This window comes from Tupaia chinensis, unplaced genomic scaffold (assembly GCF_000334495.1).
Source record: "Tupaia chinensis unplaced genomic scaffold, TupChi_1.0 Scaffold000089_1, whole genome shotgun sequence".
NCBI lineage: Eukaryota > Metazoa > Chordata > Mammalia > Scandentia > Tupaiidae > Tupaia > Tupaia belangeri.
The window spans coordinates 3,497,649-3,525,577 of NW_006159551.1; the positions used below are offsets into that span (position 1 = coordinate 3,497,649).

A 27,929-nucleotide genomic window follows, 5' to 3' on the forward strand; every position below is an offset into this window, starting at 1 on the left:
GGCGCAACGAGAGGGTGCATTCAGATGACGATGGCAATGACAGGTAAAAATTCAGAACTTGCAAATGGTAGCCACTATTCCCTGTGATTTAGGTATATTAACTGGGTCAGTGTTTTCAAGACTAGGGTGAGGGCAGTAGGGAAAAAGGAAGTGGATTCCAGAAATATTAGCCAGAGGATATCAGCCAGAGTGTAGTAGACAAGATACGAAGTATAAAATGTGAGGAAGCTATCGTATTTAAACATAGCCCGTGGGTCAGCGGGTGGCTTGGAGGTTAAGGTGCTCAATCCTACATGGTCAACTGACTGGTTTGAGTCCCAGACCCAAGAGCTTGAAAATGAGGCCTGGTGCATATGTGTGTTTGCCCAAAATCCCAACAGGAAACTAGAGGAGGCAGGATTATGGCATGCTCATCCCCTCTGGGGGTTGATTCCTGACTTTCTTGCTCTCTCTCTCTCTCTGTCTCTGTTGCATGCACACACCCTATAGAGGAAAAAAATAAAGCCCTTAAGGTCCCAATTTATAACTAGATACAGGAGGAGGTGATATTGGGTCAGAAAAGCATGATGTGATTTTCTCCGCCAAATTGTGTCGTGACTTTTCCGACAACCCACTAGTTCCTCAGAAAGGGAAATTTAGTGGAGCGAAATGTTTTCGAGCGAAGGCTCCATTTACAACATGGTTTGAATTGCTCTCTGATTACCCCACAGCCCTGTGAGGCTGCTGGAGAGGACAATCTTTAAATTAAGGATGATAGACACTTGGTTGCATGGATATGGGAACAACTTCCTCGGGACCTTCTTTGGTAGAGTTTTCCGAGAGGAAGATGGAGGAGAAGGGATTGCGGCATGACCATCCCCCCTGGGGGGTGATTTCTCGCTTTCTGTCTCTATGTCTCTCTCTGTCTGTCTGGCGAGTGCACATGCCCTATAGTGAAAATCTCTCCAAAAATAAAAAAATATATTTATGGTAGGGTGTGTTTATATGCACATGAAAGTGAAAGAGAGAATGAGATGAGCACCCCCAACAGACTCTGGTCAGGCCACAAGCCCCTTTCTTGGGGTCTCTAGTGCACAGTATCCTGGGCATTCATGGGTGGGACCAGCCTGTTTCAGGCTGGCTGGACCAGGGGTTTAAACACAGTCACCTGTTAGGGAACAGCAGAAACACCATTCTCCTAGAACACCTTGGATTTATGAACTCTGAAGGAACGATTATAGGGAAAATGGCGAAAACACCTGATTTCTTACCTTCTTGCTCCAAAACAGATGGACGTACAATCCAATGAATGAGTTCTCCAAACTCCAAGGTGCTATCCAGCCACTGGTGTCATTTAGCGGTACCCCATCAGTGCTGAAACCACCCTGCTCCAGGAATTACCCTTGTCCTTCTAATCCTCTGAGAAGCAACTGTCTCTAAAATTTACCTCTTCTCTTTTGTCCTGATAAATACGGAGGAAGAAAGGCTTGGCTGGTGCACCCTGGTATGGCCTCGCCCTCTCTCTCTCGGCTCAGATCTCTGTGTTTTGAGTAGTTCTCCCATGCCCGCTTCAGGTGGCTCTCTGTTGGACAGAATAGTCACAGTCACCATATGGAATCCAGGTTTTCTTTGGAAGCATATTGCCACAGTGTCACAGAGCCAGTCCTGAAATTCTTTTTAAGATTTGGGCCAGCCTGGGGCCTCGTGATCAAGGCAGTTGGATCCCACATGGCTGACCATATAGTTTAAGTTCTGGACCAGGGGCTTGAAAAAGACACCAGGGGTGTGTGTGTGTGTGTGTGTGTGTGTGTGTGTGTGTATACACGCGCACACACCCAAAACCCCTAAAGGCAGGAGATGGAGGAGAAGGGGTTGCACATGACCAGTCCCCATGGGGGTGCTTTCTCACTTTTACCTCCTTACCCATATCTCTCTCTAGAGTGCATGAGCTCCCTGGCAATTTAAAATTTTTATTTTTAAGATTCGTTATCTGTTTTAGAATTTTATATCAAAATTGAATACAGTTTTATTTCGGGGGTCAGAAGAAACAATAGACCTCTGTCTAACTTTTACTCTTTAAATCCTGAGCACCTTGTACATAAGCCTAGATACGTGCTGATTATGGATTGTTTCAGCCATTTACTCCCATGCGTCTTGCTTAACCGTCTTATGGATCTTTTTTGAACTTTCCAAAGAAGGTAAATTTTGAAACTATTTATCAGGGAGTCTGAAGAACTCCAAGAGGGATTGGAATTGCATAAACCAAATCTATATAGGGTCTCAGTTAAGTCAATATCAGCTGTTTTATGTAAAAAAAAAAAAATAAAGAAACTCAGTGCCTGAATTCGTTGCTGAGTTGTCATGACAACCATCCCATTTTTCCCACTGTGAGGAGACACGAAGATGCTCACCTGGTGTGTGCTAGTCCAAGGTTTTTGAAAGAAAGGTTCTGTTCTTCCAAAGGGAGCAGAGTTGCAGGTTGTAGGCTTCCTCGGAGTTACTATTGATAATTATCTTTATTGTTCAGTGAATATTTATTTAAAAAGGGGGGGGGTAGAAGATGTAGGTGGCCCCCATGGGAACACAGCCCACTTCTCCCTTAAGCCAGCATGAGAAATGGTCCCTATAGGGAAGGGGAAGGTCCCTGAGCTTCAGGCCCTTCTCCTTCCCATCAACTCCCTTCCTGATTTTGTTTTCTTTCTGACTGTTTGTTTGGTAGGGAGATTTTTGCTATAGGGTCCGCATGCTCACCAGAGAGACAGAGAGAGACAAAAAAAAAGTGAGAAATCACCCCCGGGGGGAGGTGGTGGTGGATAGCCACACCACAATCCCTTCTTCTCCATTCTCCTCTTGCATTCTCCTCTCGGGACTTTGGGCATGCATGTGCATACGCCCAGCATGAGTTTAAAGCCACCAGGTCGGGGATTCAAACCACAGTTGGCCCTGTGGGAGTCCAGCGACATAACCATAATGCCATCTGCTGGTCCCTCTGGTTCTGTTCTCTGAGCTAACACCAGGGATGGAGGGAAAAACTGGAAATTGAGTCTAGCTTTATGTGCCCGAGATCTCCTTCCTGAACAACATCAGTGGTGCTCCTTGTACTCACTGCTCACGGTCAGAAACAAGCTCACCGCTGTGCCCCCAAACAGGGCACGATTCCTAGTGAGGGAGGTAGATACGGATCTCTCTCGCTCTGCCTCTTTCTCTCCTGCCTGGGTACACATGCACATGCGCACACACACACTCACACACGTTTACATGTAATCTGTGATGTTTGCATTGAGACCTCAGAACAGCATTACGCAGTCTTGGTTAGAGGGTCTTAGCTGAGAAGGGATGCCTAGGTAGAAAGGTGAAGGATGACTGAAGGATAAGGTGCATAAAGTGGGAGAACCTTTCAGGGAAAGGCAGAAACATAAGCCAAGGCCCTGGGGCAGCAGAGAGCATGCGACAGTCAGGTACTGGGGATATGAGAGAGGCCAGTGTACCTGCAGCCAGAGGGGTTGTGATGCGCTCTGAGCTAGAAGTGAATGCATGCTGTGGATTTGGCATGAGCGTACCAAATGAGTGAGGACCAGCTCGTTCCTCAAACGTCAGCTGAACTCTAGGGGCCAGCAGGTGGCATGGTGGTTGAGGCACTAGACTCCCACCACGTGACTGACCACAGTTCGACTCCTGGACTTCCTGGTTCGTTTTCTCTTTCTGTCATGAGTGCATGTGCCCTATAGCAAATTAAAAAATAATGATAATAAATAAAAATGAAAATAAATCAATCATTTATATTCATATATATATATATGTGTGTGTGTGTGTGTGTGTGTATGTATATATTTGCTGAACTCATTCCCTGTGCCAGGCAGTAGGATGCAAGATAAATTAGACACAGCCCCCGCTTTGATTTATCCCTTAGGGATGCCTCTCCCTCTCTGATCCCACAAAATATCCTCTGTCCCTCTTGAACATTTTCCTTTGCCTCATTATGTAGGTGTTAAGGCAGAGGTTCAGAAGGGTTAAGTGAAAGGCCTGAGTTGCCAAGTAGCAAAGGGCAGAGGCTGCATCCTCGCTGCAGTCCCAGGACACGTACTTGTCACGTATGTCACTGCTCTAGGCTGGGCAGTATACCTTGCCTCGTCATAGTCATCCCTGTATTCAGCGGCCACAATTGCTTACGTACTGGGAGCCGGGACTACTGGTGAGCTAAAAGATGTGGTTTCTGTCCTCGTGAAACATAGTCTAGTCCGTGGGTACTTATTAAACAAATCTGCCATACAGGAGTCATCACATATAGTGTGATGAATGAAATAAAGGGAAATAATACTTTCTACAGGCAAGGAGAAAACGACAGGCATAATTTAGACTCGAGGGTCAGAGAAGACCTCCCAAGGAAGTGAGGCTGAGACCTGGAGGACGAGGAGGAGGTAGCCCGGTAAAGGTGGAACGGCATCTGGGCCGGGGAACATCCCGTGCGAAGGCCTTGAGGATGGACGAACATGGTTCATTTGAGTGATTCAGAGGAGGTGACAGGAGCCACCGCACTCGTAGGGCCACGTTAAGGATTTTACCTCCACCCAGGCTGTGATGGGGGTTGAGCTAGTGCAGCGGGATAGTCACGGCACCCCAGTGCCACTGTCCTCAGCACCGAGTTTTAAGGAAGAAGGAGTCTGGGAAAACATCTGCTTCTCGGGTGTGGCAAAAAGTCTAGGAAGGTTTAGAAGTAGACTCGGGAGGGATGGTGGAGGACAGCCTGCAGGTCCTCGAGAGTGAGCGGTTCGGAAGCAGTGTGTCTCAGAATCCCGATCTTACACCTTGGACACAGAAGGCAAGGGAAATGGAATTCTGGGAGCCAAGAGCAAAGGCAAGGACTACTCAGACCCCACTCCCTGGCCCGCTGTCTCCCTGCCTTGTATCCTGCTTGCCAGGAGGGCTCCCATTTCGTGAGAGCCCTCGCTGTCCCATGTAGGGCCCAGACTGAGGGACTATTTGCCTACAACTTCCTGGGCTACCTCGTTTCCATCGTTCGCTGCTTTCCGTTTTAAACCATGACACAGCTGAGGGCCCTGGCGACAGGCTCAGAGCATCTTGTCATCCCTGCCTGGGCTACTCACCTAAGCTGGGTTCCAGCTGTTGGGGAGATCTGCCCGTTAGCCAGGAACACCACAGGCACAATGACCGTGGGTGCCCCGTCACGCCACGCCACCAGGGCAGAAGCCAGGAGGCTGTCTCCACCCACAGAAATGTTTCCACACCGGTGTTCGTGGGGACTCCGAGGCGCTAAGATGTACTCAGGGAGAAGTCCGAGTAGAGCAAGGCGGAAGGAATGAGCCGGAAGGCCAAGAGCCAGCGCTCACCGCTCACCGCTCAGCGGCAAGTTGGAAAAGAGACAGTCCAAAAGGAACAGAGGAAGATCTGCAAAAATAACAGTGGCAGCGAATAAGAGGAAAGAGAAAGCGGGGATGATTATGATGATCAAAACCTGTCAAAGTTCATGGGAAAGCCATTTTCGATGGCTTTGAAAACTGAGATAAGAGCACCCTTTGTTTTAGCAAAATCTGACATTGCCTTCTTGTCAATGACAGACGCTCTCGGATCAGTTTCAAGGAATGCGTTACAAATCCAATCTGAAACACACTGATTGAATAGGCCCAAGTAATGCCAAGGAGTTTTTGTTTTGTTTTTGTTGTTGTTTTTTTTTGAGAGATGTTAGCTATAGGACACGTGTTCTTGCCAGAGAGAGAGAGAGAGAGAAAGTGAGAAATCACCCCTCAGGGGAAATAGCCACACCGCATTCCCTTTTTCTCCATTCTCCTCTCGGGATCTTGGACATACATGCACATACGCATGGCATGAGTTTTAAGCCACTGGGTCTTGGACTCGAACCACAGTTGAGTCTGTGGGAGTCCAGCAATTACACCTGCTGGTCCCGGGGCATTTGCTTTTTAACCATTTATTTGACCTCAGTAGCTTTATTTGATTCTTCACTTTTTATGTTCATTTGAACGATAAAGATGAATTTAAAAGTTGGCAATGTTATACAGATTTGCACTTAGAAATATGGAATAGTTCATAACATCTTTAGAAATTGAATTACGTACGCTCAGGCTTTATACTTTGTAAACTACCTGCTGACTTGCCGAGGAATACAGAACATCATCGCATGTACTCCAACATTTCCCCAGTGAGGTGCAAGCCAGCACAGGCACTTTATAAGACAGAGCCTCCTGCAAAAAGGCTGTTGGGCTGGGTTTTGATGCATCCGGCTGAGGGCTCAAAGGCGCCAGCGAAATCTGGCACCAGCGTGTCTCTCCAGGCTGGCTGAGGGGAGTGCTTTGCCTTTGTGTCTAAAATCGCCGCGCGGCAGGGACCTCACAGTTCTGTGGCTCTCAAACCAGCAGGAACGAGAGATAACCTTTTAGATAACACAACGGAGCCAATCATGCCAGTTTTGGCTGCGTAACAGGATAAAACTCCTACCTCACCATTGGAGGGAGAAAAGTTAAGAAATCAAACTGGAGGGAGCCGAGGACTGGTGGGAGAGAAATTCTGCGTAGCAGTGCACATAAGCTCAGCTTGCTGGAGCCCAGCAAAATCTGGAGTGACATGCCCAGATTTGGCCATCAAAATCACCTCCAGCTCATTAAGATGACTTGGAGAGGTGGTAGCAGATGGCATAATGGCTACGTCACTGGACTCCCCTGTGGTCGACTGCGGTTCAAATCCCAGACCCTGCTGCTTAAAACTCAAGCTGGGCACATGTGCATGCATGCCCCAAATTCCAAGAGGAGAATGGAGGAGAAGGGATTGCAGCCTGGCCATTCCCCCCGGGGGGATGATTTTTTGCTTTCTGTCTCTGTCTCTCCAGCAAGCACATGGGCTCTACCTCTATAAAACAAAACAAAACAAAACAAAAAGATGGCATAGGGAGGCAACAGTGGACTTTCCGAAGGATGTGATCAATTGGAGTAACAGCCTGTCTCTGACGACGCTGTGCGGGAAGAGACAGCATGAACCTTCTGCTCAGGGGAACAAGGTACTGAGACGCAGATGATTTCAAGCGTGAACATAATCACTTATCCTATGCTCCGGAAACTGATTTGTATTCACCTGGAGTGCTTGCCTTACGTACATCCAAATAAATAAGGCAATGGTGTGTAGATTCGATATCAGGTTTGCCTGGAGATATTAAACAACAAAAACAAAACACAGTTCTTGTCCGATAATCACCTAGTCGCCTGCATTATTTATAGTTCTATGATGAGATGCCTGTCTCAAGACTACTTGGTATGTGTCTATCCTCTATCAATCCATCCGGCATCGATTTAAAGACAGGAGGTTGAAATAGAATAGCATGAAAAGCATCTGTAGACTCTTAGACAATCTACTCTAAAGAGTGCGCTTGCATTTCCTGAGTACCCACCATGGGCCGGGCACTGTGTTAACTTTAATTTTCACATGCAGTTCCTTTTCATTTTCACACGAGTGGCCAAGTTTCCTTGGTCGTGGCAAAACTGAGGTAGTACATATTTTCTTTCAGACACTCTGGTAACAAACGGCTTAGGTTTGAATCTTGACTCTGTCATTTGTCAGAGGTAAACTAACTTATTCCCAATCACCCACCTACCATCCAAAGGGACTATCTGAAGTCAGTTCCAAGAACAAAGAGCTTGTTCTTCCCATTAAACTATCCTTCTAAAAGAAGCACATTTTTCTCTACCCACTAAAACCGAAGATTTTTTCCATCATTATATATTAGATATTTCTATCACTAAGTATTATTTTTTCTTTTCTTTCATTATTATTTTTTACATCAAAGATACACAGTATCATAAAAAGATAATTCTCTATTTCTGTAACCCTTAGATGTCTTGATTCTTTATTTTTCCCCTTGATCCCCTCCTTATCACCCTGCCCCATTTCCTACCCTCCTCCTCCACTGTCTCTAGTGTCCACAGTTGCTCTTCATGCCTTTATAACGTCCAGTCTTTCAGTTTCTGCCATGGAGTGCAGACATTGGGTATATATTGAGTGGGGACATACAATGTCTCTCTTTCATAGTCTGGCATTCTTTGCTTAGCAGCAAATCTTCCATGTTCGTCCATTTTCTACCAAATGCCAGGATCTCATTTTTTTATGGCTGAGTAGTATTCCACATATTATTTAATACCTAAGCAAAAGCCCTCAGGGTGTCAATCATCTGGATGGCTGAGGGAATCCCAGTTGAAAACATTCTGTCTCATCCTCAAGTCTGTGGCATTATTAATTTCTCTAATTAGGTAGCAAGGGGCACAGATGGTGAGGATGGATAGAAAACATTAGTTTTAACTGCCAGAAACTTTTGTTTTCATTCAGTCATACAGATATTTCAGACATCTGTCAGCTAATGTATACTTCATCTTTACTAGGACATCAACCACATTTTTCATTTTTATTATGCAGAATTTGGGATGTCATGGGAATTATGGAACTTATCCCATCCATCTAAAGACTTCAGTAAATTCTTTTCCCAATTCTCAACTGCCACCTGGAGTCATGAAAAAGTGGTTATTCCTCCTGAAATAGTTCAATTACAGGTGAAATACAGGTTTGAGTACACTTTCAAATAAAATAGAAAGAAATTTAGATTATGTTGTCCTCTAAAGCAAGCTTTAATTTGGTAGTTTCCACAAGAAAGACAATAATTGTATGAAAAAGAACAGTGTAGGAAACAAGTTCTTGTATGTTACAGCCAGTCCATAAATCTACAGTATTAGAAACTTTATGGAGGAATTGATAGAAGCTGGGTACCTTTTTTTTTTTTTCCCAATTAGAGATTTTTGCCTTAGGTCATGTGTGTTTGCCAGAGAGGGGGAGAGAGAGAGGTAACATGAGAAATTATTCCCCAGAAGGGATGGCCACATTACAATCCTTTCTCCTCCATTCTCTTCCCAGGATCTTGGGCCACATGCACACGTGCCTGGTGCATCTCAGACTTGAACTGTGGTTCCCCCAGGAGTGAGATCAGTGACGTAACTGCCCCTCTATCTGCTGGCTCCACCCAGCAAATTCCGTTTATTTCATAATGGTCATGTCATTTGATCCTCTAAACAAAATGTATGATAGGTGTTATCGCCACCCAAGAAATGAGAAAATAGAAACACACAAGTAATAAAAAATTGCTACTAATAGACTACAATAGCAGTTTCTCTGGAACGATCTAGAACACCAAGTGTATTTATCATGCCTTATACTTGATTTAAGTATAGAATTGTTCGGTGAACCAGAATTAAGTGCATACTTTGTGACAGACCTCATGTTTATTAACCAGTCGGTTCTGCTCTAACAGGACATATGTATTCTGTATGTATTTTTTTTTAAATCACCATGTCATCCTAAATGATATCATTTAAAACACAGGACTGCGCTGGCCCTAAGCCAAGTGATTAAGAGAGCTAGATTCCATGTGATTGACTGTGGTTCAAATTCCAGTTCTGGTGGTTTATAAAACATGCTAGGTCCATGTGTGTGCTTGCCCCAAATCCCAATAGGATAGAGACATAGAAAGAGAGTGTAGTGTGACCATGCTCCTTCAGGGAGCAGGGGGTGCTTTCTCTCTCCCTCTCCCTCTCCCTCTCCCTCTCTCTCTCTCTCACTCTCGCTCTCACAAGCCCAGTCAGCATTTAGCAATTATATAAAAAAGAATGTAGAAATTATGGGGAAAATTGAGTAAGGGACCCAATACTCGAAAAAGTCATTAGAGACATTAAAAATGAGATAAAAAATAAGCAGAAGGACTCAGTAACAATGATGGTATGGTTTTATACACATTAAATGGGTAAGAAATGCATACATACTGCAATAAGTATTGCATTTACCTTACATAAAGTAACTTAAAGTTTGTTGGTAGAGGAGTCGCTGCATGCCATGTACCGTGAGACTGTGGAAGGGGTGCCTGTGGTCTCCGATATGCAGAAATGGGTGCACGTTTTTGTCTCCCCCACACAGCATGGTACAGTTAGTCACAACTTCCTGTGTTCACTGTGTGGCTCTTGCAGAAGAAGTCAGGCATCTGTAGAAACAGATCTTGTGTTCTGTTGAATAGTTGCCTCATTTATCAATCTCTTGGAGCAAATGTGCATTTTCCAAGCAAGCATTACAACACCACGGGTCGTACCCTCCCAAGCAAACCCAGCTAAGTGCTGCGAGAGCCACAGCCTGAGCAACAGGCTAACGAAAGAGCTGTTCTGACTGGGAAGAACCAAAATGCCTTGGGTAGAACTGGCCAGTCAATGGAGCTTCTAGGATAAGCGGGGGTCGGAGGCAGGACAGGTGAGCAAAGGGGATTGTACAAGGAGGGGCAGGCAGGGACAGGTAACTGCAGCCCTTGTGAAAAAGAGAAATAGTGAACAATTAATGTGCGACATACATGGGTGGATTTTGTTTATTTCTAATTGACAGATGAAAAATTGCATGTAGTGGCTCAGTGGGTGGCATGGCGGTTAAAGCATCTGGATCCCAAAGGACTGACTGTGCAGTTCAAATCCTGGACCTGGCAGCAAGAAAAATGTGTTAGACATATGAACCGAAAATCCTGAAAAGAGGGAGAAATGGAAGACAAGGGATTGTGGCATGACCATCCTTCATGGGTGGAGGGGTGCTTTCTCATGTTCCTTTTCTGTCTCTAAAGAGCATGTGCAGCCCCTGGCATATTTAAGTTTATGGAGTACAACATGATATCTTGACATACGTGTACACTGTGGAATGGCAAAATCTAGCTAAATAGCATACCATTACCTCACATGCGTCTTTTTGTGTGGTACGCTTAGGAGCTGCTGTTGACCCTGTGCACGAAGTGTGTCCATGGCTGTTCCGATAGTCACCATGTTACGTGATATGATTGTTGCCTTCGTCTTGCCACTAGAATGGCACTCCCTGAGAGGAGGGAGCATGGTCCTGGGCCAATCATCTCATCAATGGGCGATTAAACAGCAGCACATAGACCGAGAATGCTTTTATTTTTTCTCTTTTATTTGTTTATCTGACAGATCAAGGATGCTACTCTATACATAATTTTCGATAGAAAAGCTGGGGTCTACTCAGTATTTCTTCCCTTTCCTCTTTCCCCCATCTCTCCTCCCACCCCTACAAAGGCTCTGGCATTAATACTTCTCCTCCTTTTGATCGAAGCTTTGGATCATTCCATTTCTGCCATAGAGTGCAGGCATTCAATAAATAGGAAGTAAGGTTGGGGAGTGTTTGTCTTTCACAGCCTGGCTTAGGTTGTTCAGCACTAAGTCTTCTGTATTCAAGCACTTGGAGTTAAATGAGTGTGTCTCATTGTTCCTTATGGCGGAATAATATTCCATAGCATATGTGTGCCACAATTTTGCAACCCACTTGTCAGTTCTTGCGCACCGAGGTTGCAATTGTGAATAATGCTGTGATAAATGTGGATGTGTAAATGTTCTTCTGATGGTGCTTTGTTCTTTTGGGCAAGTACCATGGAGTGGGGTCACTGGGTCATATGGTAATTCCATTTGGGAGAACTTTCATATTGTTTTCCATGGTGTCTGTACCAATTTACATTCCCACAACAGTGTAGGAGGTTTCCCTTTTCTCCACAGCCTTGTCAGCACTTGGTTTTATCATTTTGATCCTAGCCATTCTGGTTGGGGTTAAATAGTAACTCAGTGTGGTTTCGATGTGCATTTCCCTTATGATAGGAGATGTTGAACTTTTCTTTTTTTCTTTTTTTTTTTTAGAGAGGTGTTTTTTTGTTTGTTTGGTCTTTTTTTTTTTTTTTTTTTTGCTTTAGGGCACGTGTGCTCGCCAGAAAGACAGAGACAGAGAGACAGAAAGCGAGAAATCAGCCTCCAGGGGGGATGGCCACTCCACAATCCCTCCTCCTCCATTCTCCTCTGGGGATCTTGGGCAGGCATGCACATGCACCCGGCATGAGTTTAAGCCACCGTGTCTGGGACTCGAACTGTGGTCAGCGACATGGGAGTCCAGCGACATAGCCATTACACTAACTACTGTTGGTAAGCATTTGGCCATTGTATGTCTTCCTTGGAGAGCTGTCAGTTCTCCTCATTTTTAAATTGGATTATTTTTGATTGGCTATTTGTTTTGTTTTCTTTGCAGGTGAGCTACCTGAGTTCCCTATAGATTCTGGTCATCAATTCCTTATCTGATGCAGTTTGCAAATATTTTCTCCCACTTTCAGTTGTCTCTTCACTCTATTTCCTTTTCTGTGCATAAGCTTTTTAGTTTGTTGTATTTCCACTTGTCTATTTTTGACATTATTGCCTGAGCTTTAGGAGTGTTATTTCTTATTGAATAAATCATTGCCTACTCCAGGTTTTTTAAGAGTTTCCTATTTTGAGGCTTGACAGTTAAATCTTTAATCCATTTTCAGTTGATTTCTGTTGATGATAACAGGTAGTTTCTTTTTTCTGTAGGTAGTTATCCAGTTCTTAAGCACAACTTACTGAAGACCTTTACTCCACTGCATTGTCTTGTGCCCTTTGTCAAAGATCAGTTGGCCTTATTTTTGGAGGTTTATTTCTGGATACTCTCTTCTGGACTATGTGTCCATTTTTATGTCACCACCATGCTGTTTTGATTATCACAGCTTTGTAATATATTTGGAGATCAGGTCTTGAGTAGCCTATTCTTTTTGCATAGTATTGCTATGGTAATATAGGGCCTTTCATAATTTCAGATAAATGTTATGCCTGTTCTATTTCTGTGATAAATATTCTCAGTAACTTGATTGGAATTGCATTGAGTTTGTAACTAGTTTGGGTAGAATTGACATTTTGATTATGTCGATCCTTCCAACCCAAGTGTATGCATTGTCTTTTAGCTCTTTGGTTGGGTTTATTCCTATTTTATTTTTTGTGTGCAATTATTGTAAATGGGATTGCTTTCCTCAATTCTGCCTCAGTCGTTCATTGTTGGTGTATAAACATGGTCTTGATTTTGTATCCTACTTTACTGAATTCATTTATCACTTCCTGGAGTTTTGAAGGAGTGGATTCTTTTGGATTTTCTGTGCATAAAGTCTGTAAATAAGGACAATGTGGTTTTTCTTTCCCTGTTTGAATGGTTTATATTTTACTCTGATTGAATCTGCTAGACTTTTTGTGCTATGTTCTCCAGTGGAGAACTGGGCAGCCTTGTCTTGTTCCACTTTTTAGTGAGAAAGCTTCCAGGTTGTTCTCACTCAGTGTAATGTTAATAATGGATTTGTCATATATGGCTTTTATACTGTTGAGAAATATCTCTTTTGGACCTATTTTGCTGGTGAGCCTTCATCATGAAAGGCTGTTGTGCTTTATCAAAAACTTTTTCATCATCAATTGAGAAGATGATATGGAGTTTCATCTTTCCTCTATTACACATATGTTTTGTGTATGTTGAACCATCATATCCCTGGGATAATCTTTTTAATGGATTGTCGGATTCAATTTGCTGGTATCTTGTTGGGTTTTTCTGAGCAAGCATTCATCACTGTGTTTTTTGTTTTGTTTTGCGATGTTCTTGTCTGCTTTTGGGATCAAGATAATGGAACCTTTATAGAATGAATGTGGAAAGGTTCCTTCCTTTGTGATTGTTAGAAATAGTTTGAGAAGAAGAATTCTTTAATGGTCTCCTAGAGTTCAGAAGGGAAGCCAAGGGTGAGAGCTGGCAGGTGGCATGCTGTTTAAGGGCACTAGACTCCCACATGGTCGACCATAGTTTGAGTCCAGACATGGTGGCTTAGTTTCTCATTTTCCCTCACTCTCTCTCTCATGTCAAATAAAAAAAAAAAATTGAAGCTTTTCTTTGGAGACTATTACTGATTCAGTCTTCACTGCTTGCAAGTATCCAGAAACTTGTCCAGCTCATCCAGGTTGCCTAGTTGGCATACAGTCACTCATATTCTCAGTTGTATTCTTGATATGCCTGTAATAGTAGTACCAGGTATTTCTTTGATTAGTGTAGATAATGTTTTGTCTATTTTGTCTATCCTCACAATAAACAAGCTTGTTTTGTATTCTCTACTTCATTTATCTCAGGTTTTTTTGTCATCATTGTTGTTCATCTGGATGACCTATCCAGTGGTGATGGGATTGCTGAACTCTCCAACAATTAGTGTGTTGTAGTCAGTCTGCTATATTTTATTTGTTGGTTGGTTTGTTCGTTTGTTTTGAGAGTTATGTATTTATTTATTTATTTATTTATTGAGAAATATCTCTTTTGGACCTATTTTGCTGGTGAGCCTTCATCATGAAAGGCTGTTGTGCTTTATCAAAAACTTTTTCATCATCAATTGAGAAGATGATATGGAGTTTCATCTTTCCTCTATTACACATATGTTTTGTGTATGTTGAACCATCATATCCCTGGGATAATCTTTTTAATGGATTGTCGGATTCAATTTGCTGGTATCTTGTTGGGTTTTTCTGAGCAAGCATTCATCACTGTGTTTTTTGTTTTGTTTTGCGATGTTCTTGTCTGCTTTTGGGATCAAGATAATGGAACCTTTATAGAATGAATGTGGAAAGGTTCCTTCCTTTGTGATTGTTAGAAATAGTTTGAGAAGAAGAATTCTTTAACGGTCTCCTAGAGTTCAGAAGGGAAGCCAAGGGTGAGAGCTGGCAGGTGGCATGGTGTTTAAGGGCACTAGACTCCCACATGGTCGACCATAGTTCGAGTCCAGACATGGTGGCTTACTTTCTCATTTTCCCTCACACTCTCTCTCATGTCAAATAAAAAAAAAAAAAAATTGAAGCTTTTCCTTGGAGACTATTACTGATTCAGTCTTCACTGCTTGCAAGTATCCAGAAACTTGTCCAGCTCATCCAGGTTGCCTAGTTGGCATACAGTCACTCATATTCTCAGTTGTATTCTTGATATGCCTGTAATAGTAGTACCAGATGATATTTCTTTGATTAGTGTAGATAATGTTTTGTCTCTTTTGTCTATCCTCACAATAAACAAGCTTGTTTTGTATTCTCTACTTCATTTATCTCAGGTTTTTTTGTCATCATTGTTGTTCATCTGGATGACCTATCCAGTGGTGATGGGATTGCTGAACTCTCCAACAATTAGTGTGTTGTAGTCAGTCTGCTATATTTTATTTGTTGGTTGGTTTCTTCATTCTTGATATGCCTGTAATAGTAGTACCAGGTATTTCTTTGATTAGTGTAGATAATGTTTTGTCTATTTTGTCTATCCTCACAATAAACAAGCTTGTTTTGTATTCTCTACTTCATTTATCTCAGGTTTTTTTGTCATCATTGTTGTTCATCTGGATGACCTATCCAGTGGTGATGGGATTGCTGAACTCTCCAACAATTAGTGTGTTGTAGTCAGTCTGCTATATTTTATTTGTTGGTTGGTTTCTTCGTTTGTTTTGAGAGTTATGTATTTATTTATTTATTTATTTACTTGCTATTGAGCATGTGCACTTGCCAAAGAGACAGAGAGACAGAAAGTGAGAAATCACCCCGTGAGGGGATGGCCACACCACAATCCCCTCTCCTCCATGCTGCTCTTAGGATTTTGGTCATACACACCTACACACCTAGTGTGAGTTTCAAGGCACAGGTCTGGGACTCAAACTGTGGTCAGCCGTGAGGAAGTCCAGTGATGTAACCATTATACCATCTGCTGGTCCCAGTAGTCAACATTATTATTGATGTGTTTGGATTTATCCCTGTCACTTTAGTTGTTTTGTGGTCTCTGTTTATCTCTCTTTTGTGTTCCTGGCATAGTATTTTCTGAAGAGCTGGTCTTGTGTCCATGAATTCTTTCAGTTTTTCATCTGAGAATGATTGTACTTCTCCTTTCCATTTGAAGGAACATCTTCTTGGGGTAGTATTGAATAAAGTATTCTTCGCTGAAATATCAGTAGCTTTTCTTTCAGGATTTTGTCTTCCCATTCTTGACTTGCCTGCTTTGTTTCTATTGAGAAGTCCGAGGTTAGTATTGGCACTTGGAGAAGACTTCTTTGATTTTCACCAATTTGGTTATGGTATGCCTTGGAGATGACTATTTTGCATCTATGTGGTGTCCTTTGTATCTACCAGATCTGGCTATCCATGTATTTCTCTAGATTTGGAAAGTTTCAGAGTGTTCGTAAGTTTTTACCTCTTTCTCCAACCTTCTGGAATACCCATTAGGTGGCTATTTGGATGTTTAATAGTGTGAAGAATTCCCCTTATGTTGTCCACATTTTTAATAGTTATTTTTCCATTCTTTTCACAAAACTAGTAAGTGTGGGAACCAGCAGTTAGCGTAATGGCTATGTCACTGGACTCCCACGTAGTCGTCCGCGGTTCGCGTCCCAAACCCGGTGGCTTAAAACTCACGCCGGACACATGTGCATGCGTGCCCAAGATCCCAAGAGGAGAATGGAGGAGAAGGGATTGCGGCATGACCATCCCCCCGGGGGGTGATTTCTCGCTTTCTGTCTCTAATGCCTTTCTCTGTCTGGTGAGCGCATGCGTCCTATAGCAAAAAAATCTCTCAAAGAAAACTAGTAAGTGTGATTGTACTCAGATGCATTAAATCTGTGCTCCTCCTTCATAACTACTATGCTAGATAGAGAGGATTTGTGTAGAGAGAGTACATGAAAATTTGGTCCGTGACATTTATCTTGGTTTTTCACATACTTTGAAGTGTCACCAGAGACATTGTCAAAACAAAACACTGAGTCTTGAGGGTCTCTAGCTTGAAAATAATGAAATTAAACCCTTCATAAAATAAACATTAGAATTTTAGAGTCTTAAATCACTGAATAGTCTTTTTAAAGAAAAAGTATGTATGTATACACATATATGCAAATATATATAAGCATAAAAACATGTATGTTATCAGTCTACATAAATAATAAGTCAAAACCAGACCATCAATGATTGCTTAAACTGCAAGATTGGCTCCTGAGCAGAGAAACAAACAAAGCCTAAGGCCCCGTGGATTAGTGTATCTCTCTTCCTTTCTCACACTGGCTGAACCATAGCTTGCAAAGCCCTCAGTGACAGGATGGTATCAGTGACCCTTAGGAAAGGAAGTCACGTTGTCTAGGTTCATAAAGCTCTGTGGCCACAGTAAGCTTTTCTTCAGCTGTGTGACTGTGAGTCTAAAGGTATTCTAGTAGGAAATGATGAGCTTTAAAAATATGGTATCATTCACAACCAAGAGGATCATTAATTCAATACTGTTTTGTCTTTCTACTTTACATTCACTGTGTACTATGCTAGCGTCAGCAGCTGGCAGCTGCTTTTAACCATTCAGCATCGTACAAATTCAAATGACTGTTTGCTAGAAGACTGTATTGCTTCCAGACAAGATGCCAAAGTCTCTTGATTTCATTTTAATTTTGAGTAATGATAATCAGAAATATCCAGGAAACGTCAACAGATCGGATGCAAATTCTTGTCTATTTCAAGAAAGGTTTCTGACCACTGAGTCACAGGATGGAATAAAGGCATCCATTATACAGATGAGCCTCCCCGTCAAGTATTTATCGAGTGCCTACCATTCGCCTCTACTGCAGACACAACAATGCCACACAGAGAGGTCCTGCCCTCGTGGAATTTAAGATCTACTCAGGGAGTTGGGCCATCAAATTATCAGGGTAGTCAAAATTATCACAAAATATGGAATCCCAAAAAATAAGGAAAATTGTTATTCAAGAGCATATAAGAAGCAGGTCCAGACTTAAGGCTATTGGGGAAGGCAATTGGGATGGATGTTCTAAGAAGCAAGGGAGGAACATTCTGCATGAAGGAAAACAAGAACAGGGAAAATGGTGTGTCTAAATGTTCTGTGGTTGAATGAGCACAGTACAGTGGAGATACGAGGGCTCAGCCCATGTAGACAGAGCCCTGGGGAGGTGGATTGGCAGGGAGCTGGTGGGGGGGGGGTACAAAATGGTAGAAAATAAATCTGACAAAGTAGGCGAGCATAGACCATGTGCAACCTTATGGACTCTATTAAGGTTGAGGGTTTCTATCCTGTTATCATTGAAAAGGCGTAGGTGTAGACTACCACGGCCCCATACCTTGTCAAGAAACTAGGCCCTCCACTAACATAAGAGAGGATGGTAATGAGTTGTTCAATGTAATCAGCCTTTAGAAGTCATGTAGGACACGGACGTACATGGACACACAAACACATCCAAAGCACAACCAGATTGCGGCCTGGTGTCTATAACTTGCCCCTAAGGACCATACAACTCTCCACACCCTTCACCCCTCTCCATTTCCGAATTACAGCCAACCCATGAGTTAACATGTTGGACAGCAGCAAGTGGTTAATCTATGGGTTTCTTGAGGAAGCAGAGACATGGACGGCTGGGCAGGCACCATCCAGACCACAAGTGACAGTGTCTGAGGGAGGCTTTGCGTCCTACTATGGGTTTGTCAAGGTAAAGGCAGTGCTCGAGTCCACACCCCTAGACCGTGGCCCTTGTCATTTGTGTTTTATAAGAAATAATTAAGCAAGATGGTCTTTTCAGGGCAATTCAACTCACTGTTCTGTATGTATGAGCAAGCAGTATCTTTTCCAAAGAACAACACAAAAAGAAACATGTATTAATATAAACCCTTTTTCAAATAAGGTCCCAGAATCTCTTTGTAATCAGAAATCATGTAGTGATGAAGTGGTCATTTTATTTATTTCAATCATTCTTTAACTTTACCCACTTGAATATTTGTTTCTATTTGATCAGAGAGGGATAGAGTGAGAGAGAGAGTGTGAGAGAGAGAGAAAGCAAGCTACTAGGTCCAAGACTTGAACCATGGTCAGCCATGTCCAAGTCCAGTGCCTTTAACCACCATGCCACCTGGCGGCCCCATTTATTATTTTCTTGAGAGATTTTTGTTATAGGGTGTGTGCACTTGCTGGAGAGACAGAGACAGAAAGTGAGAAATCACCCCCGTGCTCCAGGGGCATGATCACACCACAATGCCTCTCCTCCATTTTCCTCTTGGGATTTTGGGCATGCGCACGCATGTGCCCAGCATGTGTTAAGCTGCTGAGTCCAGGACGTGAATAGCAGTCAACCATGTGGGACTCCAGCACCTTAACTACTGCCCCACCTGCTGGCCCCAGTGGTAACCATTTTAAGTATATGTGGGGGATTAAAAAATAACCATGTCTTACATGATTACCAACTTCTGTGATCTTAATGTCTTTATATTCAGCTGCTAATGTGATGGAAAGTACTTCAGCTCTGACTAAAGGTCTACCCTGAACGTCCACCTTGGAGACTTCTCAAGGGCAAACATGTACAAGGATTCACCTAGTGACATTCGATCAATTAAGAGATGCATAAACTCTGCAATAAATGTGCAGTCATTCTGTCTGCCTTTTTTTAATCGGCTCTGGAGGTTGCTCTGCTTTCTCTCCTGGCTGTAATCGTTCTTGGCATCGTGCTAAGTGTTCGGACCCCCGCTGCGGTCGTTTTATTTGTAATAGTGCCTTGTGTGTTGTGTCTCGTAGCTCTACATTCAAACCACCACGCTTACAATCTCCATGAACCTAAGTGCGTCAGTGGCGCTGGGGATGCTATACATGCCGAAAGTGTACATCATCATTTTCCACCCTGAGCTCAATGTCCAGAAACGGAAGCGCAGCTTCAAGGCGGTAGTCACGGCAGCCACCATGTCATCGCGGCTGTCACACAAACCCAGTGACAGACCCAACGGGGAGGCGAAGACAGAACTCTGTGAAAACGTAGACCCAAACAGTAAGTAACTCTCCTTTCCTTTCACTTTCCCATCCGTCATCGGAAAGCTCTAAACCAGTGGGGCGTGCGCAGGAATGGTGGGGAGGTCCCTGCCGTATAAATGGCGTTTCTTGATGATGCTGGTCTCCTGTGAGTTTAACTCATCTTTGCTACCACTTTTTTTCTGCCCCTTGTTGGGGGGAACACTTTTAGAGGCTCTTATTCAGGAATATGAAGCCACCCCCTGCTTTTGCTTCCTGCCTTTTTTTTTTAAAGAATTATTTTTATTTTATTTATTATTTTTTATTTTGACCTGTGAGAGACAGAGAGAGAAAGGGAAAGTGAGAAAGCAAGTTGCTTGATCTGGGACTTGAACCACAGTCAGTCAAGTGGGAGTCCAGCACCGTAACTACCATGCCTCAGGCTCACCCCTGCTTCCTGTCCTTTGATGACCAAACACTTCCACTGAAGTAAACACACCAGTCAGGGTGTGAGCCACCATGGTTACATTCTTTGTGCTGAGAAACAACTTCCTGTTTGGGAAACAGCTTCCTGGCAGGGAAGCCTCCCTATCTAATAGACAGCATCTGTAGGAGGGAAGTTGGAATACTTAAACGTTTTGAAAGCCTACCTTGTTTCCACTGGCACATGAATGTGGACAAAGTTCTTTTTCTGCACAAGTCTTCTAGAGACAAGAATGAAGTTTTCAAGCTTTTGTCCAAGGACACAGCCCTCGATGGCCCGTGCTAGTGGCATCACCACATGAAAAGACTGTCTATCCCGCCACAGAGTCTTTTCCGTGAAAGACAAAATCTTAGCAATGGAATTAAGGAAAAATTTCAGATTGGAAATGCTACTTGGCATATCTGCAATATCTTAGTAGCTTTTAATTATACTTGCAAATGATTTCAAGTAAAATAAGCATTCCCACACCTCTCTCTGTAAATAACACAAAATCAGCTCAGAAGCTAAAGGCTTAGAAGCCCAACCAGTTATTTTTCTAATACTATGACCTTAACAATGAATTTCAGATTAGAGATACCAGTTTTAGGATTTGTCATCTAGGGATATTTTGACCAGTGTCATAAAGAATGAGACATATTCAAGTGTTCATGATACTTCCTGTTTTTAAAATAGAAGGGTTTTTAGGGTGTCCATTAATTCCCCAAAAATTAGTTTTCAGTCATGGGCAAGTCTGAATGCCAAGCACAAAGAAGGCCATGTTTTAAATATTCTGAGAGAATTTTTTTTGTCCAGTAAGAGACGAATGGGTCTGGTGTCAACAAATACTGTGCGAAGATCCATGCAAGTGACCCATCTCCTTTTATAGTTAGCTGGCTGAATATTGAGAATCACCTTGAAAACTGTGGACAAGGTGACAAGATTAATTGACAACATAGTGGGCTTCACTTTGAATTTTCAATGGAAGCAATTCGGGGATAATGTTGAAGGAAAAGGGTCACCCTGAGAAAAGGGAGAAACAGAAGGAATTTATAAGCTCTATGGTATCTCCAGAACGAGTCAATGGAGAAGTGGGGGATGATCTGGCTTTCATTGTGATGTAGGAAGAGGCTTTGGGTTGAAACAGACCTGGGTTCAAATCCAAGTCAACTCACTTATGGGCTTTGGGAATTGCTGAGCTTTTCTAAAACTCTGCATCATTATACATAAAATGGAGATGATGACATCTACGTCATAAAATCATGTGTATTACCAAATAATATATCCATTCAACCTTACTTTTCTTCCATGCCCAAAGATGCAAAGGTTTTCTTAATAAATGTTAGTGTGATTGGTTCAGTGGATATGAAAGAACAATTTTCTACTAAAAACTATGACATAGGTAAAATGAATTTTCAAGAGTCATATTTTAAAGAATATAGGTACATCTATTCATACCTACAGCTATATTTATAAATATACCTGTGTATCTACCTTCCGTAACGTTACTGTAGAACCTCTTGTTAAGATTTGTTTCATGCAATTCTTATTTTACAGATACTCCACGACTTCACTAGCAGCCTTATATTTACATTCATACACACTCACACTCACACACACACACACACACACGCATGTTCAATGACATATTGCCTCAAAGCAACAAGCAGAGAGTATGACTGGAAGTCTGTATTATATATTGCACAAAAATGTCCAGACTGGACGTTTGAAATTTGCACAATGAATTCAATAGTATGCCACTTAAGAAGGAATAACTCTCAAACAACATTTTTAATGGTTGTGACTTTAAATAATTTAGTCCATGACCTCATTGAGGCCTCCTAGGGTATGACCAAAACAAAACCCACAAATACTATTACTGGCTTTAGGTACCCTTGGAAGTAGGCCTTATACAGAAAGCTTAACATGGGAAATCTCTCTTATTCCTTCCAAAGTCTGCAGAGCAGGTATGACTTTTCCAGTTTTCCCGAAAGTTAGTGAGATTACGAAAGTCGCATGTCTAGTAGCTGTAGACGTTGGGCTGCAACCCAGGTCTGATTCCTCAACCCATGCTTGTTCTAACTTTGTTCCCCTGCTGTCACTGGGTCCAAATTCCAGTGCAGGAGTTACTCTCTTGGCTTCTTCACTTGGTAACACAACTTATACAGACGAAATTCGGTGATGATTGGTGGGAGACGTTCTCAGTTCCATGTGCTGAGAACTGTGTTATTGCTTGCTGTGTTGTCTACAAAGGCAGGAGCAACTGATGCTCAAATAAGGCTGCCTGGGTAGAGGCCTCCTCTTGCTAACTCTAAAATCCAAACACTGTATTATCTATTTCAATCACAGCAATGATTCCATTTGGAATGCATTTGGTGTCTTTCCTTAAAAAAGTTCTTTTGAGTTTTTGCTCTTACTATTTGGGTGTCTACATAAAGCCAGGATAAACAGGACGGGGAAAAAGAAATCAAATAGAGCCTTTGCCTCGTAGCTAGCCTGAAAAATGTGTTAAAAATTGTTTTAACTCTTTGGGTGTCATATAGACACTGCCTTCAACACTATGGAGACTTTGAGTGAATATTTGCTGAACCACTGGAGCAGATTCATGTACCTCCAAACATTGGGGTTTCTGATGACCCAGCACTCACTCTCCAAAAGTAGAATCCAAAGGCTTTATCACGCCAGTGCTGCCCTGCAGGACTTTCTGCAATGGCCGCCATGTTTTCTGTCTGTGCTGTTCCAACAGTACACACCAGCGTATGTAACTATTGAGTAGCTGACCTATAGCCACTCAACAGAAGGGATGCATATTTTACTTTACTGTGCTTTAAGTAATTAAAAGCCAAACATCCACACGTGGCTGTTTGGATAATACAACCTAAAAATTACTGTATGTAAACCAGCAAGCACTTCATGCTAGGATGCTTGATCTGACCCCACGATGGAGACAGCTCTCCCATCTTTGCATTGATGCTTGTCTGGGACAAGGCTGACTTAAAGGAACAAAGCATTCGAGACGAGAGAAAAATGCAAATACACCGTCATTTTAAATAATCCCCAAAGGAGACACTAATATGGAAAAAGTGACATCATCGAAAAAAAAAAAAACCAGTCCCTAGCAACACACAACCGTATGTATCAATACTTAGGGGAAAAGCAACATGTAAAGAAAAATTCGAAAAAAAAAAAAAAAACAGTCCCTAGCAACACACAACCATATGTATCAATATTTAGGGGAAAAGCAACATGTAAAGAAAAATTCAAGGAAAAGAGGTAAGAATATTCTCATGCTGGGACACTGCATATTCTGTTTAAACCAGGTATAATTCATACTGTCTCCACATCTAAATGTTAGTGACAGAGACAGAGGAATCGTTTGCTGAAGTTAAGATGTCAGTTTAAAAACTAACAAAAACACTTACCACGCACTGGAAGAAGGAATGCATCCCTCCCTGGGGAAATTCTGTTCCCTGATTTCTGATGGAGGATATCAGACAAGGAGTTGAATTTCTCGTGTGAGCTACAAAGTAAATAACGGGACAGAAACGTCCTCTGATTGAGGATTCATTGTGGCTCTGGACACTTAATCTCAATGTACCTCAGTCTTCACTGTTGTCATTCCTAACAGCTCTGCTCCATCATTGCAGTTTGCCATCTGGTGCATGCATGCTTCTGCTCACCAGCCCACGCTGCAACTCTGTCTATACACAAAGAGAATTTGCTTATTGGCTTAATATGAGCAGACAGTAAAACGGCCCCTGCACTGCCTTATTTTCCCTCAAGGAGTTCAATTTTCTTCTTAGGTTGCTTCATTCATTACAATGCCCTGGTGCGAAAGATTCCTTTTTTTTTTTGCGTGCAATGAACAGAAAGTAAACCTTCTCAAAGACTGTAATGTACTCATGCAGTACACGTTAGATATTCAGAGCTGAGCTGAGATGTGTGGGTCTCTGTATTCTGACGGAAAAACCTAGCAAGCTCAGAAGGTAGAGAAGTGTGTCTCTGCGACTTCCTGAATTTTGATTTATACAAATCAGATGGCTTTCTGTAGAGGTCCAGAGGAGCCTGACCACATCTGAGTATCTTTAGATCTTGCCAAGATGGTACCTTCGCAAGATTCCTTGCAAAGAAGAAGGGCAGCTCCGACTCCTGTTCTCCCACCGTGTCCTGATTCTGGCATGTTTCCCCCACACGCTCTACTGTGGACGTGGTAGATGTATATTTGTGGCAAGCCTGCAGGGACAGATGAACGAGAGGACATGTTGTGCTTGCGCCATTGCTTACTGGTGGCCGCTGTGAGCCTTCTGAAGCTGGATGGATGACATGAACTGAAAGGCAGCATGGCTTTGTTGGGATGGGTGGGTAAGTTGCAGAAGATGCCGTATGATTTATCCTCTGGCCACATGCTTTCCTTCGTACAATACTGTAGTATGTAGGGCTAAGAGGCCTTAAGCTGCCATGTCCGAAGCTACCATCCATCCATTTTCTAAGCTAGTGCTCCCAAGGCACCGTGAAGACTGCCTCAAGGACCTGGGTTAGTTTCAGAGAGTTAAGAAGGTCAGAGGTAGGTAGAGGTGGCAGGCAGGCGGACAGCTAGGGACACACAGATGAATGGTTATGAATTTGAGATGGAGGCTGGGCATAGACTATGTAAAAGACTGGTTTAAGCCAGGACCAGCAGATAGTGTAATGGTTATGTCGCTGGACTCCCTCATAGTCAATTGCGGTTCAAGTCCCAGACCCGGCGACTTAAAACTCACACCAGGTACACATGTGTGCATGTTCAAAATCCCAAGAGAATAGAGGAGAGGGACTGCAGTGTGGCCATCCCTTCTGGTGGGTGACTTCGCGCTTTCTACTTCTCTGTCTCTCTGGCGAGCGCATAGCAAAAATCTGTCTCTCAAAAAAGGACTGGTTTAAGCCAGTGAATGGTTTGTACGGTGAAGCTCACATTAGCAGAATGACAATCTGCTCTTAACATAGTAGGTCATCAGGAAAGTCACGGTGTGGTTTTCTATATTCTTCTACACAGAAATGCATCATGACTTTCCTGATGACCCAATATAAAATATTCTCAATAGAAGTTGGTAGTATGATGCTGTTTTTCTTTTATTACCCTTTTTTTTGTGACTATAAGAAAAACTATAGAAATAAAAGTGTTATTCTTCAAGAGAGCAATTACTATGTAAAGTATCAGAACTGCCAATACAAGGAGATACTTGATTTTTTTTTTTTTTAAAGAAAAAAAAAAGCAACTCAGAATGCTGGAAAATGGATGTGGGCACTACACCCTATACAAGTAACAATGCCTAGAAAATTCTGGAACACACTCCTGCGCTGTGTTCATTTGTCATGGTTTGGTTTCATTTGGCTTTGCTTCTTCATCTGTTTGGATCCCTGACACACTCAACACCATGTTACTCGTTCCATCCTCTGGACTAACCATGCAAGCCGGTCAGCATGGCCAGCCTAGGCTGAGGAAAAAAGGGAGAGCCACGCATGGAGATACTGCTCTGGCCTGCCAGACACAGTCACCCGGGGCTGGTCCCCTCCGCTGTTTCAGCTCACTTGAGCAAACCAAACCCACATGTCTTAACCACGAGGCAAGGAACTCCGCTGTTCAGAGGTACCTGAGTTCTGCTGAACTGGTTTCCCCCCAGGTTTTCGGACCCACTGAACGAGTGGGCAGAATGTCCACGGTCTCTATCGCAGCCTCTTCTCCAGAATGGGAAGAGTAGTAATGCCAAGGAATGTCGTGTGTACGTGTATGTTATACATACTGTATATTTACTTTTCCTGTAGACTGTGTACCACCAGTAAGAAAGAGCGTACAAAAGTCTGTTACTTGGTACACTATCCCACCAACAGTATAGCTTTTGACCGCTTTCCAAAAGGTAAGAGAACCATCTAATTTTATTTATTTGTGCGTTCTTGTCTACCCCGGGAGTTATAAATGTTTCTATGAAACCTTGCATGATAACGTAAAAATCTATGTGAAGAAATGCATTTTTCGAGATAATCTGTTTGATAAGCTTAGTGCCTGCTGCTGCCGTTGGAGCTGGGCTGGGTGTGTTCTCTGGGGAAGCCGTTCGTGGATGTGTGCATAGTCGTGTCTTCTGAAGAACTAGTCAGTAATTGCTGAGAATTGGTACTGGTCACTTCACTGCATGTTCCACTTTAAAGCTAAAAAGGATGAGAGATTATTTTTAAAATGTATGTTTTGGAAAGCAACGGGGAACTCTTAGAGCCAGAGAAGGTCCTTTCCTAAGTTCTACAAGTCTGGTTAAAAAAAAAAAAAGAATGTTCTGGATTATTTTTTATTAAGTACATTCAAAGAAATGTACCTTATCCTCCCTAAAAAGTATGCACTGAGAAATCAGGGATTGGTCCTACCAGCTTAAACCCAAGATTGTTTTTATTCCTTCTTTGCAACAACCACCACAAAAAAAAAAAAAAAAGACAACGGTTTATTGGTTGGGCTTGATAGGGTGTTAGAGATGACTTGTAGCTTGTAACTCTACCTTTGAGAAATATTAAGCTTCCTTCATTTATTTCACAGAAGCCAGAAAAAGGTTGTCCATGAAAGACCACAGGTTTAAAGATGAGTTTGAGGAACCAGCAGTTGGTGTAATGGCCATGTCGCTGGACTCCCATGTAGTCGAGCACAGTTCGAGTCCCAGACCTGGTGGCTTAAACTCACGCTGGACACGTGTGCATGCATGCCCAAGATCCCGAGAGGAGAATGGAGGAGAAGGGATTGCGGCATGGCCATCCCCCCAGGGGGGTGATTTCTTGCTTTCTGTCTCTCTGTCTCTGTCACTCTGTCGAGCTTACGTGCTCTATAGTGAAAACCTCTCGAAAAAAAAATAATAATAAAGATGTGTTTGAACACTGAACAAACCCAGAATTACTAATAAATACCATGGGTACTCAAACGAATAGCTTAGAGGAAATGATGACTTATGTAAACTGTCCACATAAATGGAGTAACATAAGACAAGTCCTGGGAGCAGCAGATGGTGTAATGGGTACATCATTTGTCTCTCACATAGTCGACGCCGGTTCGAGTCCTGCACTTCGTAGCTTAAAACTCACACTGGGTACATGCCCAAGATCCCGAGAAGAGAATGGAGAAGGGATTGTGGTGTGGCCGTCCCCCCGTGGGGTACTTTCTTGCTTTGTCTCTCTGTTGAGTGCACATACCCTATAGCAAAAGTCCTTAAAAACAAAAGAATAATCCCTGATTCCCCGCAGATGCTTTTACATTACCGTGGGTCCCCTTTAAATAACCTGTGTTGTGAGATATTATTAAAATATTATCACTGATCATCTGCCCATTTTCCCCTAAGCCATATTATAATACAGTGGGAAACCACACGAGCAACCCTCCTCATGTGGCTGGACTCAGGCATTTCAAACAGGAAACACAAGCAGCAGAGAACATGAGTAGGGTTTCAGATCAGTGGTGACTTGGGATAAAAGGTTTCTTTGTGATTTCTTCTAAACCTCCTATGGTGCTTATAAAACGGATAGAGAGACCTAGCTCTGAAGTGAAGCCAAGAGAGTAAGCAGTAGGGCCATGTCATGGGAGGGAAATCTTGCTTAGTCATGTGGGCGGGTCTGTGTCTTTCCTCGGTGGGTAACACGGGACTTGCATCAGCTCCTGGGTCTGTTTCGTTCCATCTCCACTTGTGTCGTCGTATTCTGAACACACCCTGATCCCCCACTCTGTCTCACATACATACCCATTTAGCACCGTGAGACAGGACGACAGTACTTTCAAAGAGTAATTACATCTCCTGTTGATTTTAGA

The 27,929-nt window shown here is 42.7% G+C and overlaps 1 protein-coding gene across 1 annotated transcript in view; it reads left to right on the forward strand.

Annotated features, from left to right (window-relative positions):
- Positions 1-26,005, forward strand: part of GRM7 (glutamate metabotropic receptor 7) — a 1,001,339-nt gene extending 975,334 nt beyond the window's left edge. Inside the window, exons 21-22 of the mRNA XM_027769777.1 lie at positions 19,450-19,696; positions 25,919-26,005. Of these exons, the coding sequence (XP_027625578.1) occupies positions 19,450-19,696; positions 25,919-25,989 (318 nt within the window). The 3' untranslated portion in view covers positions 25,990-26,005. The remainder of the gene's footprint in view (positions 1-19,449; positions 19,697-25,918) is intronic.
- Positions 26,006-27,929: the final 1,924 nt, after the last annotated feature.